General features: G+C 34.6%; 2 protein-coding genes across 3 annotated transcripts in view; both read right to left on the reverse strand.

The window, feature by feature from the left end:
• Window positions 1-7,223: 7,223 nt before the first annotated feature.
• LOC105228524 (ATP-binding cassette sub-family G member 4) overlaps window positions 7,224-18,495 on the reverse strand; it is an 81,576-nt gene continuing 70,304 nt past the window's right edge. Inside the window, exons 11-12 of the transcript XR_007423739.1 lie at window positions 8,450-13,505; window positions 7,224-7,404 (exon numbers count right to left, since the gene is read on the reverse strand). The gene's annotated coding sequence lies outside the window, so the exon portion shown is untranslated. The remainder of the gene's footprint in view (window positions 7,405-8,449; window positions 13,506-18,495) is intronic.
• Window positions 13,576-18,483, reverse strand: LOC105223731 (protein pigeon). Of its 2 annotated transcripts, none has more exons than XM_011201536.4 (8): window positions 18,344-18,483; window positions 17,856-18,290; window positions 17,368-17,660; window positions 16,094-17,299; window positions 15,802-16,034; window positions 15,527-15,741; window positions 15,243-15,467; window positions 13,576-14,135 (listed from the first exon to the last, which is right to left on the reverse strand). In XM_011201536.4, the coding sequence occupies exons 1-8, from the start codon at window positions 18,405-18,407 to the stop codon at window positions 13,996-13,998; spliced, it is 2,811 nt and encodes a 936-aa protein (XP_011199838.2). In that variant the 5' UTR covers window positions 18,408-18,483; the 3' UTR covers window positions 13,576-13,995. The 2 variants fall into 2 exon arrangements, with proteins under 2 accessions (XP_011199838.2, XP_049318394.1); XM_049462437.1 differs by lacking the exon at window positions 13,576-14,135 and adding an exon at window positions 14,914-15,055.

Genomic DNA, 18,495 nt, shown 5'->3' on the forward strand with positions numbered 1-18,495 from the left:
ACCAATCTGGCCATAATGGAAAATGTTATAAAAAACGCTAATTTTGAACCGCTTTCACCGCTGGAATAAGTTGGACATCCCTTTATTCCTGGCTGATACATAGATGGTACTATGCAAATTCGGCAACTGAGGAACTGTTAGTTAAAGAGATATAGCATTTTTGGTGAAATAACTTGTGTTAGTTTACAAAAATGCCTCAAAAAGCATTTCGGGTGTTAAGGGGGCCCTCTTATATAATTGTGCAAAAAGTACCTAATATTTGATATTTTTTTAAGAAGTAAACTGACTTACATAGACATAGTGCGCTATTCTGCAATATGTTTATTTAGGTTTCATCTATAAAATCAGAATTTTCGAGTGTCGGGTATCAAAAAATGGCATCCAAAATGGCGGCTCCAGCAAGACGTGTTTTGAAAACCGACTTCATCTGCGGGCACGATACAGGTCGAAATTCGTTGTCTACAAGCAGAAAATCAAACGAATCCTAATGATAACATTCCGTAGAGGCGCCCCAACCTAAAAAACATGAAAAAATTCATTATAGAAACAAAATGGCGGCCACTTGAAAATAAATTATCGTTTTTCGCTTGATTTTTCCACTTTGGCCTGTTGTAAAAAATCGTTCACGATCAAAATATTGCGATTTTGTAGGTTACAGCGCCGGAGAATTTTGTCTTCTTTTAGGTGGGCAAAACGCGAAGATAATTGGTTGAATGGTTCTAAAACGAGAATGCCGCAGATTTGAAAAATCTTGTTTCGGGAAAACGCGTGTCAAACTTTCAAAGCGTCCGTCAATGCTCAGGACATATGTCCGTTCAAAATCATGTTGCGACGGAACTAATTCACGGATCGAAGAAAACATTTTACCAACATACTTATTCTAGACAATTTAAGCCTTCGATTTGTACAATAAAAGACATTTTAATAGAGGACCCCCTTAATAAAGCATTGCTTTTTAGGGGTAAATACTGTTGAATTTGTGCTCTGTACTAAGAGATTTGCTAAGTTGGAAAGAGGCAAAATGGGCTCTGTGTAAAGTGGGTGCGTGCTCGTGTTCATAATCCAATAAAAATTACTATTTCCTGATTCTTAGGAACTATTTGCTCTTTAATCGTAATAAAACCAAACCGTCGGTGGGTGACAATAGAAACATAGCTCCATTATTTCACATTGGAGTCCAATAGACAGCATAGTGTACTCCACATTACGAACCAGTCCTCAATCGTGGAAAGACGAAAAAGTCGGGTGGCGAGGTTATGGCATCAGTCTTTTGGGATGCACGTAATATAATATTCATCGCCTCTTTACTGATCAAGTCATGATCCATTGCACTGCGTATTTGTTTGCAATTCTATTCTACCATTCCCAATATTTAGCAGAACGTTCAGTTTGAAATTGTACGCATATATGTATGTATGTACTTCATCGTTTAAATATTGCACTGTTATGCCGCTATTATTTTAAGTTATATATCGCGTTTGCTTTGTTATGAATACGTTTGCACCCTTCGCCCATAATCTTGCAAAGAAGCCGAGATGCGGGTTCGTCCTAAAAAAAAAACTGCCAACAGTATAACCCATACTAGGTAAGCATGCACACGAAAATTAGTGTTCTCACGCATTAGCTCTTTGTTGTTGCTTTTTTTACTTATTTCTTTCTTTTTTTTTAAAGTAATAAAAATTTCAAATAATTCTTACATGAATTTTGAACACATGCTTATGATAGATAAAAAGAATCCTATGTCTGTCCCGTGGTTCTAAGCTATATCGGTTCAGCCGTTCTTGAGTTAAAAATAGCGTAACTAACACGAATATCTTTTATATAAATACATCCCGCAATTTTTAAATCTGTAATATCTTCGAAAGTATTCTTATTAAATCAGATAATAAAAGATAAAGAGCCATATAGATCTATGTTAAATTAACAATGTATTTAAGGTATTTAATTGATAAGGATTAATACTACCGCTTCGAAAATAAGCCATTATGTTTCGTATAGGGATGGCAAGATTGGTTACAGAATCGATTCTCGATTCTGACTATTTTTTTATATTTTTCGATTCTAAGAATCGATTATCCGGGGGCAAAAATCGATTCTTTCGATTCTAATCGATTTTAAATTAAAAGGACAAAAATTTATTTATTAAATCACAAGGCATAAATTAAATGAATAATTCAAATCGATTAAATAAAACACAAATATAGTTAAAAACAATTATATTGCTTTGTGTATAAATAAGGTACCAAGAACATTACATTTCATTTAAATTTTTTTTAAATAATTCAAGTTGTTTAAAGAAGTTTAATAAAATAAGTTTTTAAATAAATTTAAAATAAGTTAAAGAACAATAAGCTAATTGTCAGTTTAAGAAAACCATACATTTTCCGGGACAGATCTTAAAACAGAAGCATATTTAAGTGATCTGGCGTTAACCGGCTGCGTATTTGATTCGCAGTTAGCCCAGTATGCGAAAATAAATAATGAGCAGTTATACCAAGGTAACTGCACATTGTGTGCTGATGAGTCCAAATGTCTGTGGTAAGGCATATAAATCTGCCTTTTTCAATTCTTCTTTAACTTTCAATTTTAATTCTTCATATTTTGCTTTCATTCGTTTCGTGATAGTAATCTCACATGGAGGTTGATAAAGAGGCTGCAATTTTTTTACAAACATTCTAAAGCCTTTTTTTCAGGCGTGCATAAAGGAAGATTATCGACAGCAATCATGTACATGAGAGACGTTGTTGCATCCTTATTACGATGACCACCCGCTGCAAAAATATAGATAAATGTTAATATATAAAAAATTTCGTTCGATTAAACTTTACCTGAGAAGGAACTTGCATTATTTATACAGCGATCAATAGGTCCTTGGAAAGTTGGTCTCTCTGACTCTTTTTCACTCAATGTGCGATTTTGATTAGGATTAGAAGCAGTTAAGGAAAGTTTATGTGATTTTTCGAGATGTTTGATTAAGCTAGACGTACTATTATTATATTTTAGTTGCTTTCCACATTGGTGACACTGGACATTCGACCCGTTGTTTATTTTTGTTTATTTTTTTAAAGTAAATCCACACAGCGCTAGGCGTCATTTTAATAAATTTATCGTCAAGAATTAAGAATCGCGAGTTTTCTTGTGCTCGTATGTAGTATGTATAGGTCCGTATCCAACTCTCAAGAAATTGCTCAAGAAAAAAAAATACATTATTTCTTCAAGTAATTTTGACAGCTGGTTACGCATTGTGAATGATCCACACTAGAAGAGCAAGAGAGAATAAACAAAGTAAACAAACCTTGTGCGTATGTATGTATGTATGTATGTGTATGGTAACACAAATATTTTCATTGAGATTTAAGGAATGTTGTTGATGATTGGTTGGTTTTATACAACATTTCAAAATGGAACATACTTTATAATAATGACTTCAACTAATTTAAGCTTAGTACGCAGCTCTCAAGAAACGTAAAAACTTCATATAAAAAAACGCTTAAGAAACGGTCCAGAAACGTTCCTGCGATAAAGTTACTTGTGCTAGTACGCAGCTCTTAAGAAAGCTAGTACTAATTTTTAATACTTTTTTTCAATAAAATGTGAATATGGCAAACCTGGTTTTGCGAAGAAACATCAAATCAACAATTGAAGCATCGCCTCGAATAACGTTGTAAGTGCCATCGGCTATGAATGGCACTTACAACGTTATTCGAGGCGATGATTCAATTGTTTCTTGCAGGAAATTCGAAGTAATCGTCAAATTCATCCTAAATTAGTTGAAATCATTATTATAAAGTATGTTCCATTTTGAAATGTTGTATAAAACCAACCAATCATCAACAACATTCCTTAAATCTCAATGAAAATATTTGATTTACCATACACATGCATACATATGTGGCAAATGAAACACCACAATTATTAAAACGTTACAAATATTTATTTAATAAGCACTTCTTTTCTTTTCTTTATGGCGTCTAGACAAAAATTCTTAAAAATTCAAAATTCTTCTTAAAAATTCAAAACTAAGAATTAGGAATTCAGTGGAAATGAAATTCCAAGAATGTACAGAGAATGAATAACTGACAAAACAGAGTTGCCATATCTGTGTGCCCACAGTACTCCCCCCAAATAAAGTCCTGGTGGACTTTTTTAAGGTTGAGTTCCTTATTAGATCCTAGTCCGGGTGCTTGGTGCAGTTAGGCTGGTTGATGTATGTAGCGAATTCATTTGCTTGGTAAGAGTACGGCTGTGCGGCGTACTGTTGTCACTGGCCAATTGGTATGGTTAAGTGGTTGTTATGCAGTTTTCGGTTAGGGCTATGGCGGTTGCATAGGAGCCTAAACGTGCGAGACTGGGTTAGGGTCTACAAGCGACCGATTGGATATTTGTGCAGTTCTCGGTTAGGACTATGACGGTTGCATAGGAGCCTAAACGTGCGAGACTGAGTTGAGCGCCTTATCCCTGTAGGTTCCGACTTTGCTACCGTTTGCAGCTTGCAGTCGAAAAGGAGTTACTATTTACGAGAAAGCCGAGTTGCCAAAATCCGTGCCATTGTCGACGAGGAATTTCGTACTCGATGTGCGGTCGTAAATGAATAGTTGGCGATGTGTTTCATAGCGCGTAGCGTAGCGCAGCGGCCGGTTGGCAACCTGCGCGAGGGTTGATTGTGGCGTTGTGCACTTGATAGTGTTGCATGTAGCGTGGAGGCGGCGACTGATGCAAAGTGCGTTGAGCCGAATTCACTGCAGATGAAGCGATACATTGTGGACTCTAAATGATGTCGATCATATATACCGTTGACATGTGCTGCAGTGGTTGTAGCGTCATTTTTGGTTGTGCGTGTTGCATGATGACGGCTTCTAGTGCCTGCGACAATTGATATGTGGTCGGAGGTTGTGATATTGGTTGACGATGAGGTCAGAAGTTGGGTAGTTCGTACATCAGGATATGTAGGAACTGTTGCTAGCAAGATTATGATGATGATTGCTGCTGCTACAAAGTTTGCGGCGGTGGTGGTGGTGCTTGCTGTTGCTGCTGGTAGATAAGCGGTACTGTACTTATGTGCGTTGCTCCAGCAACAGGTCCTGTTGAAAAGATAGTGATTAAGATTTAAGTTTTACTTACATAGCTGTTGAAGCGGCAACTGCAGCTGTAGCGTCTGTTGTTGCTGTTACTGCGCTGTTGTTGGGGTGTTGCTGTTACACCTGCGATTGCATTTGTACGTGTTGGTTTTTGCTGTTGTTGTTGTTGATCGCTATGGCCATGTTGTTGCGCTGTACCAGCCGAATGCGCCGATATACCGGTGGTGGTGGCAATCAACTTGGGCTGATACAAATTGCTAACGTAGTAGGTTGTGGTACCATCACCGGCGGCTGACGCCTGGGTGATGGCTGGCGCTTCGATGATGGCTGGGGAGAGGCCCGTAAGATCGGTGCTGGACGCCCATTGGATTTCTTGTCCGCTGCTGAGGCCGTGGGCGTACAGGTGGCGTATTGCGTTGGCCGTTTGCGCCAGTTGCAGTTGCGCGGCCTCGTAAACGCAACTGGGCGGCAAGGTGATGTAGTGTTATTACACTGTAGTTGTACCAATTATGGCGTGCTGTTCAGTCGTAGGGGTCACCAATTATGTGGCAAATGAAACACCACAATTATTAAAACGTTACAAATATTTATTTAATAAGCACTTCTTTTCTTTATGGCGTCTAGACAAAGAGTGACGCTTCTTAAAAATTCAAAACTAAGAATTAGGAATTCAGTGGAAATGAAATTCCAAGAATGTACAGAGAATGAATAACTGACAAAACAGAGTTGCCATATCTGTGTGCCCACACATATGTACATACATACGCACAACCTTTAGTACGCAGCTCTTAAGAAAGCTAGTACTAATTTTTAATACTTTTTTTTCAATAAAATGTGAATATGGCAAACCTGGTTTTGCGAAGAAACATCAAATCAACAATTGTTTCTTGCATTGTTCCATTTTGAAATGTTGTATAAAACCAACCAATCATCAACAACATTCCTTAAATCTCAATGAAAATATTTGTGTTACCATACACATACATACATACATACATACATACATACATACGCACAAAGTTTGTTTACTTTGTTTATTCTCTCTTGCTCTTCTAATGTGGATCATTCACAATGCGTAACCAGCTGTCAAAATTACTTCAGAAATAATGTATTTTTGTTCTTGAGCAATTACTTGAGAGCTGCGTACCAACCTTAAAGCTTAGTACGCAGCTCTCAAGAAACGTAAAAACTTCATATAAAAAAACGCTTAAGAAACGGTCCAGAAACGTTCCTGCGATAAGCTTACTTGTGCTAGTACGCAGCTCTCAAGAAATCTAGTACTAATTTTTAATACTTTTTTTCAATAAAATGTGAATATGGCAAACCTGGTTTTGCGAAGAAACATCAAATCAACAATTGTTTCTTGAAGGAAATTCGAAGTAATCGTCAAATTCATCCTAAATTAGTTGAAATCATTATTATAAAGTAGGGGTATTCTCTTGCTCTTGCAAGATTGCAGATTGCAAAAATACTACACCGAAATATACAAGGGCACGAGAGCACCCATTGCAGAATCTAGTGATATATGAGCGACTGATTCAGTCAATTTATTGTAAATGACTAATGTGCATGGCTATTGTGAATTGGCGCACCTTCTGCATGCATTTTTAACAAAAAAACTGTAACAAAACTTTATAATTTATATAGAAATTATAAAATATAATTAAAATTTACCTTTCTCAACAATTTAACGACGTAATATGTCTTTATATAAAATGGCAACTACAACAGGGTTGCAATTTTATTTTTGCGTGACATTGCACGCAAATATACATGGGTTTTGGTCTGACATATTTCACAGCCCTTGCAAATATTTTTCTGCGTGTGTTTGTTGTTGTGCCGTTGTAAATTTGCAATGCTTGCACCGTGCACCGGGTTTTGCAAGAGCAAGAGAATACCCCTAGTATATTCCATTTTGAAATGTTGTATAAAACCAACCAATCATCAACAACATTCCTTAAATCTCAATGAAAATATTTGTGTTACCATACGCATACATACATACATGCATACGCACAAAGTTTGTTTACTTTGTTTATTCTCTCTTGCTCTTCTAATGTGGATCATTCACAATGCGTAACCAGCTGTCAAAATTACTTCAGAAATAATGTATTTTTGTTCTTGAGCAATTACTTGAGAGCTGCGTACCAACCTTAAAGCTTAGTACGCAGCTCTCAAGAAACGTAAAAACTTCATATAAAAAAACGCTTAAGAAACGGTCCAGAAACGTTCCTGCGATAAGCTTACTTGTGCTAGTACGCAGCTCTCAAGAAATCTAGTACTAATTTTTAATACTTTTTTTCAATAAAATGTGAATATGGCAAACCTGGTTTTGCGAAGAAACATCAAATCAACAATTGTTTCTTGAGGGAAATTCGAAGTAATCGTCAAATTCATCCTAAATTAGTTGAAATCATTATTATAAAGTATATTCCATTTTGAAATGTTGTATAAAACCAACCAATCATCAACAACATTCCTTAAATCTCAATGAAAATATTTGTGTTACCATATGCATACATACATACATGCATACGCACAAAGTTTGTTTACTTTGTTTATTCTCTCTTGCTCTTCTAATGTGGATCATTCACAATGCGTAACCAGCTGTCAAAATTACTTCAGAAATAATGTATTTTTGTTCTTGAGCAATTACTTGAGAGCTGCGCACCAACCTTAAAGCTTAGTACGCAGCTCTCAAGAAACGTAAAAACTTCATATAAAAAAACGCTTAAGAAACGGTCCAGAAACGTTCCTGCGATAAGCTTACTTGTGCTAGTACGCAGCTCTCAAGAAATCTAGTACTAATTTTTAATACTTTTTTTCAATAAAATGTGAATATGGCAAACCTGGTTTTGCGAAGAAACATCAAATCAACAATTGTTTCTTGAAGGAAATTCGAAGTAATCGTCAAATTCATCCTAAATTAGTTGAAATCATTATTAGAAAGTATATTCATTTTGAAATGTTGTATAAAACCAACCAATCATCAACAACATTCCTTAAATCTCAATGAAAATATTTGTGTTACCATACGCATACATACATACATGCATACGCACAAAGTTTGTTTACTTTGTTTATTCTCTCTTGCTCTTCTAATGTGGATCATTCACAATGCGTAACCAGCTGTCAAAATTACTTCAGAAATAATGTATTTTTGTTCTTGAGCAATTACTTGAGAGCTGCGTACCAACCTTAAAGCTTAGTACGCAGCTCTCAAGAAACGTAAAAACTTCATATAAAAAAACGCTTAAGAAACGGTCCAGAAACGTTCCTGCGATAAGCTTACTTGTGCTAGTACGCAGCTCTCAAGAAATCTAGCACTAATTTTTAATACTTTTTTTCAATAAAATGTGAATATGGCAAACCTGGTTTTGCGAAGAAACATCAAATCAACAATTGTTTCTTGAAGGAAATTCGAAGTAATCGTCAAATTCATCCTAAATTAGTTGAAATCATTATTATAAAGTATATTCCATTTTGAAATGTTGTATAAAACCAACCAATCATCAACAACATTCCTTAAATCTCAATGAAAATATTTGTGTTACCATACGCATACATACATACATGCATACGCACAAAGTTTGTTTACTTTGTTTATTCTCTCTTGCTCTTCTAATGTGGATCATTCACAATGCGTAACCAGCTGTCAAAATTACTTCAGAAATAATGTATTTTTGTTCTTGAGCAATTACTTGAGAGCTGCGTACCAACCTTAAAGCTTAGTACGCAGCTCTCAAGAAACGTAAAAACTTCATATAAAAAAACGCTTAAGAAACGGTCCAGAAACGTTCCTGCGATAAAGTTACTTGTGCTAGTACGCAGCTCTTAAGAAAGCTAGTACTAATTTTTAATACTTTTTTTCAATAAAATGTGAATATGGCAAACCTGGTTTTGCAAAGAAACATCAAATCAACAATTGTTTCTTGCAGGAAATTCGAAGTAATCGTCAAATTCATCCTAAATTAGTTGAAATCATTATTATAAAGTATGTTCCATTTTGAAATGTTGTATAAAACCAACCAATCATCAACAACATTCCTTAAATCTTAATGAAAATATTTGTGTTACCATACACATACATACATACATACATACGCACAAAGTTTGTTTACTTTGTTTATTCTCTCTTGCTCTTTTGATGTGGATCATTCACAATGCGTAACCAGCTGTCAAACTTACTTGAGAAATAATGTATTTTTGTTCTTGAGCAATTACTTAAGAGCTGCGTACCAACCTTTAAAGCTTAGTACGCAGCTCTCAAGAAACGTAAAAACTTCATATAAAAAAACGCTTAAGAAACGGTCCAGAAACGTTCCTGCGATAAGCTTACTTGTGCTAGTACGCAGCTCTCAAGAAATCTAGTACTAATTTTTAATACTTTTTTTCAATAAAATGTGAATATGGCAAACCTGGTTTTGCGAAGAAACATCAAATCAACAATTGTTTCTTGAAGGAAATTCGAAGTAATCGTCAAATTCATCCTAAATTAGTTGAAATCATTATTATAAAGTATATTCCATTTTGAAATGTTGTATAAAACCAACCAATCATCAACAACATTCCTTAAATCTCAATGAAAATATTTGTGTTACCATACGCATACATACATACATGCATACGCACAAAGTTTGTTTACTTTGTTTATTCCCTCTTGCTCTTCTAATGTGGATCATTCACAATGCGTAACCAGCTGTCAAAATTACTTCAGAAATAATGTATTTTTGTTCTTGAGCAATTACTTGAGAGCTGCGTACTAATAGGCTGGTTAGTGAACAACGCAGAATCGTGGGTCGTGTCAGCTGGGACGACCTATCTTATGGGCGCGCAATGTAACTGAACAGTGAAAAACGCTACTCCCTTCTCTCTGACGTGACGTTGACGTGAGAATCTGCGACATTTGGATTTTTGCCGTCGCAAACGTCTCAGCTGATTGCTCTCTCACAACGCAAGGTTGCCAATATCGATATACTGCAGTAATTATCAACTTTTATAATTCAATCGGTTCAATATGTTTGAAATTTTCTTAAAATAACTCAAAATCAGAGTCGAATGCTATTATTTATAAATATATAAACTATTTTTAATAGTTTGTTTTCAGTTTTGATACTTTATATTGTAAAAAATTGTTATTGAAAACAAAGATGTGCTTAAAACTATATATGCGTATTAGGCAATGGCAACATTGTTCAAATGAAAACAAAGCAAAGATGGCTGATTTCTGCGTTTTTACCACGTTTTTGACTGTGCACACATTTTCCCGATAAGGAAGGAAAAGGAAGGAAGGAAGGAAGCGTTTTTGAGTGTTTCTACTATAAGCTTTAGGATGAATTTGACGATTACTTCGAATTTCCTGCAAGAAAGTTTCATAAAAACTAAATGACAAAAAAATGTTATAGTGGGATGTTCATAAGAGATAGACATATAATATCGCGGAGTTTTCTGTAGATTTTTTCAATGTGTACAATATTTAGTGCATTACGAGTATTTAGATATGTAAATCTCGTAGGGTTCAGCCTGCGTTTGCAATGTAAACGGAAAAAATGTATTTATTTACGACAACATATTAGAAACCTCAAAAATAAATGTGTTTCTCCACTATTTAATGGATGCTATTATAAATATAAACCTTCCACTTCAATCCCTCTATCTATTTAAAAAAAACCGCATCAAAATAAAAAAAAAATAATGAACAAATGAGCTACTCTTTAAATATTTCTTGTATACATTTTTAATATAATTTCAAATAATATGTATATATGTATGTGTGGATGTAAGTACAATTCAAATTCAAATCAAGATACATATTATCACTTTTCAGAAATAACGTGTAATTTACTATAAATTTTGACGTCGGCAATTTGACGGCCATATTCACTTGTGATGATGTTTGAGACATGCGATCAGTGCAACATTTTCATTCATGAACGCAAGCGCTGAATGTGCGAGCAAATATGATTTATTCATATAATCAAATGTCAAACACCTCTCCCCGAGCATGCCTTTGCCTACAAGCGGTTTATCGCGACAAAGGCAAAAGCTTAAAATCATAAATTGAACATACATATTTCTGATATTTGTACTTAAGAAGGAAAAACTGACAACCCTGAAAATATAAATATTGTGAAAATGAATTTAAATATATTAGAATAAAATTGAGAACATAGTATATTTGTCGATTTGTTTGTATTAAATATTTCTCTGATTTATATATGTATACAGTCAATCCCGGTTAAATAGTAGTCCGTTTAAGTGTCAATCCCTCTTAACTGCCTGTATCTTGCTGCATCACGTGTTTTGTTTCTCGAAATACATAGAAATTATTGTTTTATTTTTTATTATTATTAGTTTTTTTTATTATTAGTATTCAAATCAGAATTTACCGTAAAAGAAGGTTGTTATTTATTGTATATTGTTTAACCCTCGCAACTTTGGCTGAGGTTGCATCTCTCAACCTCTTTGCTACGTTATTATGGGGATAATTGGTCCGCCAATTACACTGGTAAACAAAAATCCACTTGTTTTTTTGTGACATGAACAGAACAAAGTTTTTATTATGTAAAAATTGCGACAAATGCCGAATATAGCACCAGATTACCGACAGTGTGAAAATGAATTTAATCGGATCGGAATTCGGTATTGAAAATGTCGGTCAATGTGCAAGATATATAATTGAAATCTGGAGAGAATTATTCCCTGATAATAGTAGGTCTATGTGGGTTGAATCAGGTCAATACTTCCCGTACCCCCAAAATACATAACCTAAAAATTTGCGAACACTCGGTGAAACTCTGGCAGCATTGTATTAGTCTGTGGCATTTTAGTTGTATGTAGTCTTGGTTAAAATAAATAAAAATCGAGTTAATCCTACCTCTAACTTCCATATACAACTTATAATAATTTTCGTTATTTTAACAAGTTTTATGCCAAGTATATCAGTCAGTACTCACTGATTTATATATAAAATTGCTTTAAAATATCGCTCATTTGCTGCAAGACCGGCATAAGTCAAAAAAATCGATTCTCCAGAAAACGCGTTTAAAGTTGTTTAAAGTTTTCAACTTACTACAACCTTACACGGTGACACCAACCTTACACCTCTTCTCAAGCGGAGCATATAAGAGGTATTCATATGAATTTTTCACTCAACATAAAGTATGATATAACGAACAATTCTGCAGCATTAACTCAAAAATCACGTTTTTTGAATTATGCCGGTCTTGCAGCAAATGAGCGATATGTTCTCAAATATACTTAAGCAATATCAAAATTAATGCAATAAGCCAGACTCTTTCTCTGCTCTCAACACATCACATATAAAGATTTCCGTTTTTTCACCTGTATTTAAGTCATTCAGGTTGGTCAAAATGCGTGATATTTTAATGAAACTAAATGGAAAAGTTTTCTTAAAAATTGTGTGCATTAGCACTGAGTTTGAAAGCAATTGGTCCATACCTTCGTCTGAGCTTTTTATCCCATTATCTTAACATATTAAATTTTTCCTCTTCGGTCGAGTTAATATTACATACATATCACACATATCTCATTTGAAGAGGTTTTATAATTTAACTGACGGGAACTAAATTATAGCAATAAAACTAAATCTTTGCTAATGGCTTTTTGCCAGCTCCTGAAGGAATTTCACCAGCTTTGATTCCTGCAAGTAGCAAAAGTATATTTTTGATTACTCCCAAAATTAGCTCTTCCTTATTTGTTTTTTTAATTTTATTGCTCTTTTTGAGATACTCATTTGTTAATTTCACTTGAATATATTTATTTTTATTAATATTTAATATAATATATATTGCGTTGCAAGATTTAGTATACTTAAGCTTTTAAAGAGTGCCTTTTTTTTATTTAATTGTTCCAATTTATATTTTTAACTTTCTAGTACCGCCAATAAACTTTTTATCGGAACACTAAACCAAATTTTCTCTTTTTCCTTTTACACAATGCTTTACTAAAGTTAACATACAATATCTCAGCCTATATTATAGGAAGAAGGCGGACCATTGTGTTTGCTGATGTTCGCTTCCTAATTGTAATGTGACAATGACATGTTTCACACATTCGATTAGGTCTTATTGGCTGTTGGAGGCGTCATTAATATACATAAATATAAATTATTAAGTAATTTCCGCATTTTTCGATAACATAAATTTAAAGACTAACCTTAGCTATTTTGGTAAATTTTGTCATTGAGCCCATGCCATTAGCGTATTCAGCGCAATGAATATTTTTAAAAGAATAATTCGATTAACTAGATTAGGTTAAAAAGTCGATCTTGTTTCAAACGCAAGCAAGGATCATATGTGATACCTAAAACTAATATATATGGATCATAAAGACTCTCACAAAGCAAAGAATTAGCTATGAGCCTATCACAAATTTGTTAAATCGACTAATATTAGTTTCGGGTATCTCTCCTGGTTCACCGAAAGTTTAACTGCCGAGACATTTCATCCTGTCTTTCAAAAGAACATATTATAAATATATGTGTACATGTTATTATTTATTTTAAGTACTTGTTTTGTATAATATAGTTTGCACTAAAAAATTAAACTGTAAAAAGGAATTAAACAATAATTAAGCACTTGTTGGAAACAATTTGTTTGTAGACCATACATATACATGTGATAAATATACTTTGGCCTTATATAATGTATTTAAAAATTTTAAATTCCTTTTTGGAATACAGTTTCTCTTGATTACGAGTAGTTCTTTAACTAGCTTTTATTTATTTTCCGCAACAACAAAAATAAATCAATAAAACAAAATGTCATTTAAACAACTCAATAAATAATATATCTTAATTTAAAGCCTCGAGTTTAGCTGCTAAAGTTATTTTTATGGCACAGCCCCGAACACTTTCCTAATGCTCTAATGTGTTACATTAAATGCAAAATATAACTTATGATTTATGATTAATTCTCTCCATGGATGAGATCGTGGTTTCTATTAGCAAATTGTAATTCAACTCATTTAGGCTTGCCTTGGCGGTGAGAAGATCCAAAAATGAATCTAAAGGCGATAAAGTACCAGCCGCAATATCTGAAAATTTAAAGGGGAAGATTATAGAAAAATTAAACAGAGTATTCGTGAATGACAATTCAAACAAATAACTATTTTGTTTTTTTTTTTCTATTGAATGGATCGGCATTTACAACAATATCATTACAATTTGAATATATATCCAACTAAGAACTTTTAACGATACAACATTCCAGTAAAATTACTTTGAAATGTCACCACAATACCAACACATATAATAAGTATCCACACATACACACGAAATATTGGGTAGTCAAAAAAGACTTTTCGTATTTTTAATCAAATTTTAACTTTTTTTATATTTATAATAATAAATAAATAAAGAAATATGGACCATTTTGGTCGACCACTTTTTGCCATTTTTCCGCTGGAGACTTTATTCCATCAGTGTAAATCAAAATTTCGAAATTTTCAGAACGGAATCGAGCGAACTATTGTTGTGCTACACGAACTGATACCAGCATCGTCTCCGTAAACTTCACAAATTTCATTGGTGGCTTGCGTTTCTTCCCTTTTTTATACAAAAATCTCAAAATAAAGGGAATTTTTTCATTATTTTCACTCACTTTTGAAAAGCTGTAACTTTTTTTCAACTTCCCCGAATTTAATTTTTTTGGTTAAATGAAGCTTAAAAACTCACATTTCAAACACTATATGGTATGACACAAAGTGATTGGTAGCATATGACTGCAACGACATTTATTGACAAAATACGAAAAGATTTTTGCGACTACCCAATATTTTACACGGACCCTAAACAGTAATATTTTTGCTTACCATAAAAGTTTCATATTATTAATCTTGTTTATTTAATTGTGTGTAAACAAAAAACAATGTACCAACGATAGTTACAACAGCAGGAATTGTTGTAAGTATTATACATAAATATGCTAACGAAGTTCCCTTCTCGATAGTACGGTCTATCCAATAAATAAGTGAAATAAAATTATTAATATATTTAAGAGTAAATAAAATCCAATTCACTTAAAAAAAGTCGTCACAGCAACAAAGATTATTAGAAAAGCAGTTTTCTTTTTTCTTTTTCTGTTGTTGTTAAATTGGATTTAGACCTTCTTGACTTCAAGTCACGTTTTTTGGGCAACTTACCACTTTTCAATGATGTGCGCCCCTGGGGGTTAGCATTTACACCTGCACTGCCCCCACGCTGTTGTACCGGCTGTCCAGATAATATGTTAGCTGCATGTTCACGACCGCGTATCATCAAACTCTCTGGATGTGACCAACATCTTAATAAACGCTGAGCACGCGATTTCGGTAGAGTCGAGAGCAAGGATAGTTTCTTTTCAACACCCTGCGGTAGGTCATCGATATCTAATAAAAGACAATTGCATCATAATGCAATTTTTATGAATACCCCAGGTAAAATTTACCGTTAATAACTGTCTTCATGACGTCAATTTGCAACTCAAATACGTGATTCTCTACGTATTGCAAAAACATTTCAAAAGTCAACGCGCGATATCCGAGATAGGTGAAGAAGGAAGCAAACCCCTGGGGTAATGGAAAAGCGATAGAGTCCACCGCCAAACAATAACGCTCCAAAATTAAGAAAAGTGAATACTGTTGGCTGTTGGTCATTTGGTCGCTAAATAATAAATGTATTATAATTAAACATACGATAATAATTCTTCAAAATAATAATTACATTAATTGGAAACCGCGCGCCGTCTCATTACGTGCATCAAGGCCGGCCGCGCGACAAACAAGGGAACATAGCGCACGCGATAATTCTAGTTGTGAGCTTACATACTGCGTGACAACGGCATGTACATGGGCTGGAGCCTGTGAGCGCTCGAAAAATGTCTCTTTCAGCCAACGAAACCCTGTATTTGGTTTAACAGAGTGCTTAACTAGATGTACACTCAATTCACGCATATTCTGCAAGTCAATCAGAAATTATTAAAGTTTCTAATGAAATATAGACACCAAATACTTGCCACTGATATAACATGTTCCTGTTTTGTAGCTGTGCATGTCTCCGTTTCGATAAAGGGTAACACTTCACTGCAATTACGTCTATTGGAAAAAGAAAAATCGTTGAAGCTATTTCCCATATTTCCGCTCGGGGTCAATGGTGTTGAGCAACGCGATAGCGCTTCGGGTTGATAGCATGATAACGAAAACATAAGCTTTTCGGTCACTTGCTCCGCATTGAAACGGTGTCTCTCCTTTTGCTCAGCTTCGTTCAAATGTTCCCATAAACGGGTCCAAATATCCGAGTGATAAGGAGATAAACGTTGATGAGGTGATAACAACATCATGGTTGTATTATATAGGCTTTCATGCGACAAACCTACGTTAATATCGGCTACCCGCGCCTGAATTGGTCGTGTTGAATCAGCAGTCGTAAGGGGTAGAAATCGTGCAAACGATGCTGCGTCCGGTGGCAGACCGCGTAGTGTGGCAGCATAACTACCCGCCACCAAAGCTTCTTTAAGCAATGCCACAGTATCCAATGAAAGCGGCCTTTCCATTATTATGCCGAGCAATTCTGCGAGAACATCCATGTCATTGGAATGCAGTAGAAAATAATGAATAATACTGAGACGATTATCGACCGATGTGTCATTACGGAAAGCTTCAATCAAATGACCACGTGGGACACTGAGAGAAACCAGGTCCAAAGTTGCAGTATCATACGCTAATGATCCCCACTTTTGACATGGTACAAGTTGAGTAAGCGGATTGCGATTATGTGCAGGACACACTATATGGCAGCATGGCTCATGACTCAATCCCACATCTAATAAATGTACAAATAAATCCGGCTGGAAAACTAGCAAATGATGGCTACCATGAAGGGCGAATGTTGGCTTGAGTAAACGCGCCTTTTCCCACGGTACACCCGGCATAACGCAATGAACTACGCAGCCATGGTGAAGAAGTGTTACCGAATATGCGAAATGAACATTCACCTTCTGAGATGGGCCAGCACAATCAGCTGGTGTGTCGTCTACATTTTTTGGTTGTATTGGTTGGTAAAGATAATAATGGCAAACAAATAACATCCCGGCGCCATTAGTCAAAATAATTAAATTTAATGAAGAGTCATGAACCCTCAATGGAACAATGTCGTCCTCGTAGATCAGTTCAATGTCAAAAGATCCTTGTGGTAATTTCGGCAAATTTAGTGGAATGTTCAACTGGTGGGTTGGTATATATACATATATATAATATTTAGCATAAAATATACACAAATTTTAAAGCTTACCACTGTCTCTGTGGGCAACTTTTCATTAAATTGAAAAGCTGATAGTGTGGGACTTAATTCATTATCTTTAGTTTTTTCGGTTTCATCGCGATCCATTAGACTCAAACTTTTTGCCTTTGGCTTTAAATGTATATAATATAACGCCTGGTTATCTGAATCCCATTGGGCCCAACTGAAATGTTTAGCAATCGTTTCGGAAGTAAGCATGCTTGCATCTAAATGCAATTTATTATCTGGTGATGTGTCCCCATTTGTTTCCATTTGTTTTAAGTTGCAAAGGAATTGCATTATACCTGTTAAATACAATCGCGACAGCATTAACAAATAAATTTGACAATCAATTAATTTCAAATTGCGTTTTATCTTCATTAATACACTCTAATGAAGCAATTGGAATATACTCAAATTTTTACTTGATAATAACACATTTATTTTAGCTTAAGTTAATTTAGGTTATTGTTCAGCACTCTGAGCGATCGTATACTTACAAGTCTCATGAATAAGCAGTATAAACTTTTCTTGAATACTTTTTATTTCACATTCCTTCTCGTTCCGCCACAGAAACTGGCTCATTACTTGCCGATGTGTTGGCGATTCCAATAAGGAAATTGCTGTTGCACCTTCATCTGGAACACATGTCGGAACAATATATGCTTGGTAGCGGAGACGAGATTCTTCGTTTTCAACAAAAAACATTTTCTTCTCAACATATACTAACAAAGTTTTACTACTATTAATAGTGGCTTGTATTATTTGTCGACATTCTTTAACAAATCGGTACAGAATACGAAACGTCTTAGTAGTTGCATCAAATTGACCTATGCAAGTTTCCCGTGCGCTTGTATTTAAATCCTCAAAAGTCCATGATGTAAGCATTGAACCATCACGCTCCTGTCCAAGTATACGCCATTCAATTGCCTTTTCTATAAAATTTGTCTTTAGCAAACTTTTCAAATTGGGATAAAAATAAATTTACCTTTAAATCCTTGAGCCGCCAATAAACCGCAGAAATTTGCGGCCAAATTTTCTTGTCCAAGCATTTTGCAAATATTTATCTTAAAATACTTTCAACACATTAAATACTTATTTCTTTATAACTTCATGTTAAGAATCACAAATAAAATCAAT

The sequence above is a fragment of the Bactrocera dorsalis genome, chromosome 1 (genome assembly GCF_023373825.1).
Source record: "Bactrocera dorsalis isolate Fly_Bdor chromosome 1, ASM2337382v1, whole genome shotgun sequence".
Lineage (NCBI taxonomy): Eukaryota > Metazoa > Arthropoda > Insecta > Diptera > Tephritidae > Bactrocera > Bactrocera dorsalis.

What these genes read in the sequence shown, in the direction of transcription:
- LOC105223731 (XM_011201536.4), bottom strand. Translation starts at nt 18,407, where the DNA reads ATGCTTGGACAAGAAAATTTGGCCGCAAATTTCTGCGGTTTATTGGCG. An exon ending in GGCGGCTCAAGGATTTAAAG is followed by an intron (nt 18,291 to 18,343) that starts GTAAATTTATTT and finishes CAAATTTTATAG; the next exon opens with AAAAGGCAATTGAATGGCGT. An exon ending in AGGAACATGTTATATCAGTG is followed by an intron (nt 16,035 to 16,093) that starts GCAAGTATTTGG and finishes ATTGACTTGCAG; the next exon opens with AATATGCGTGAATTGAGTGT.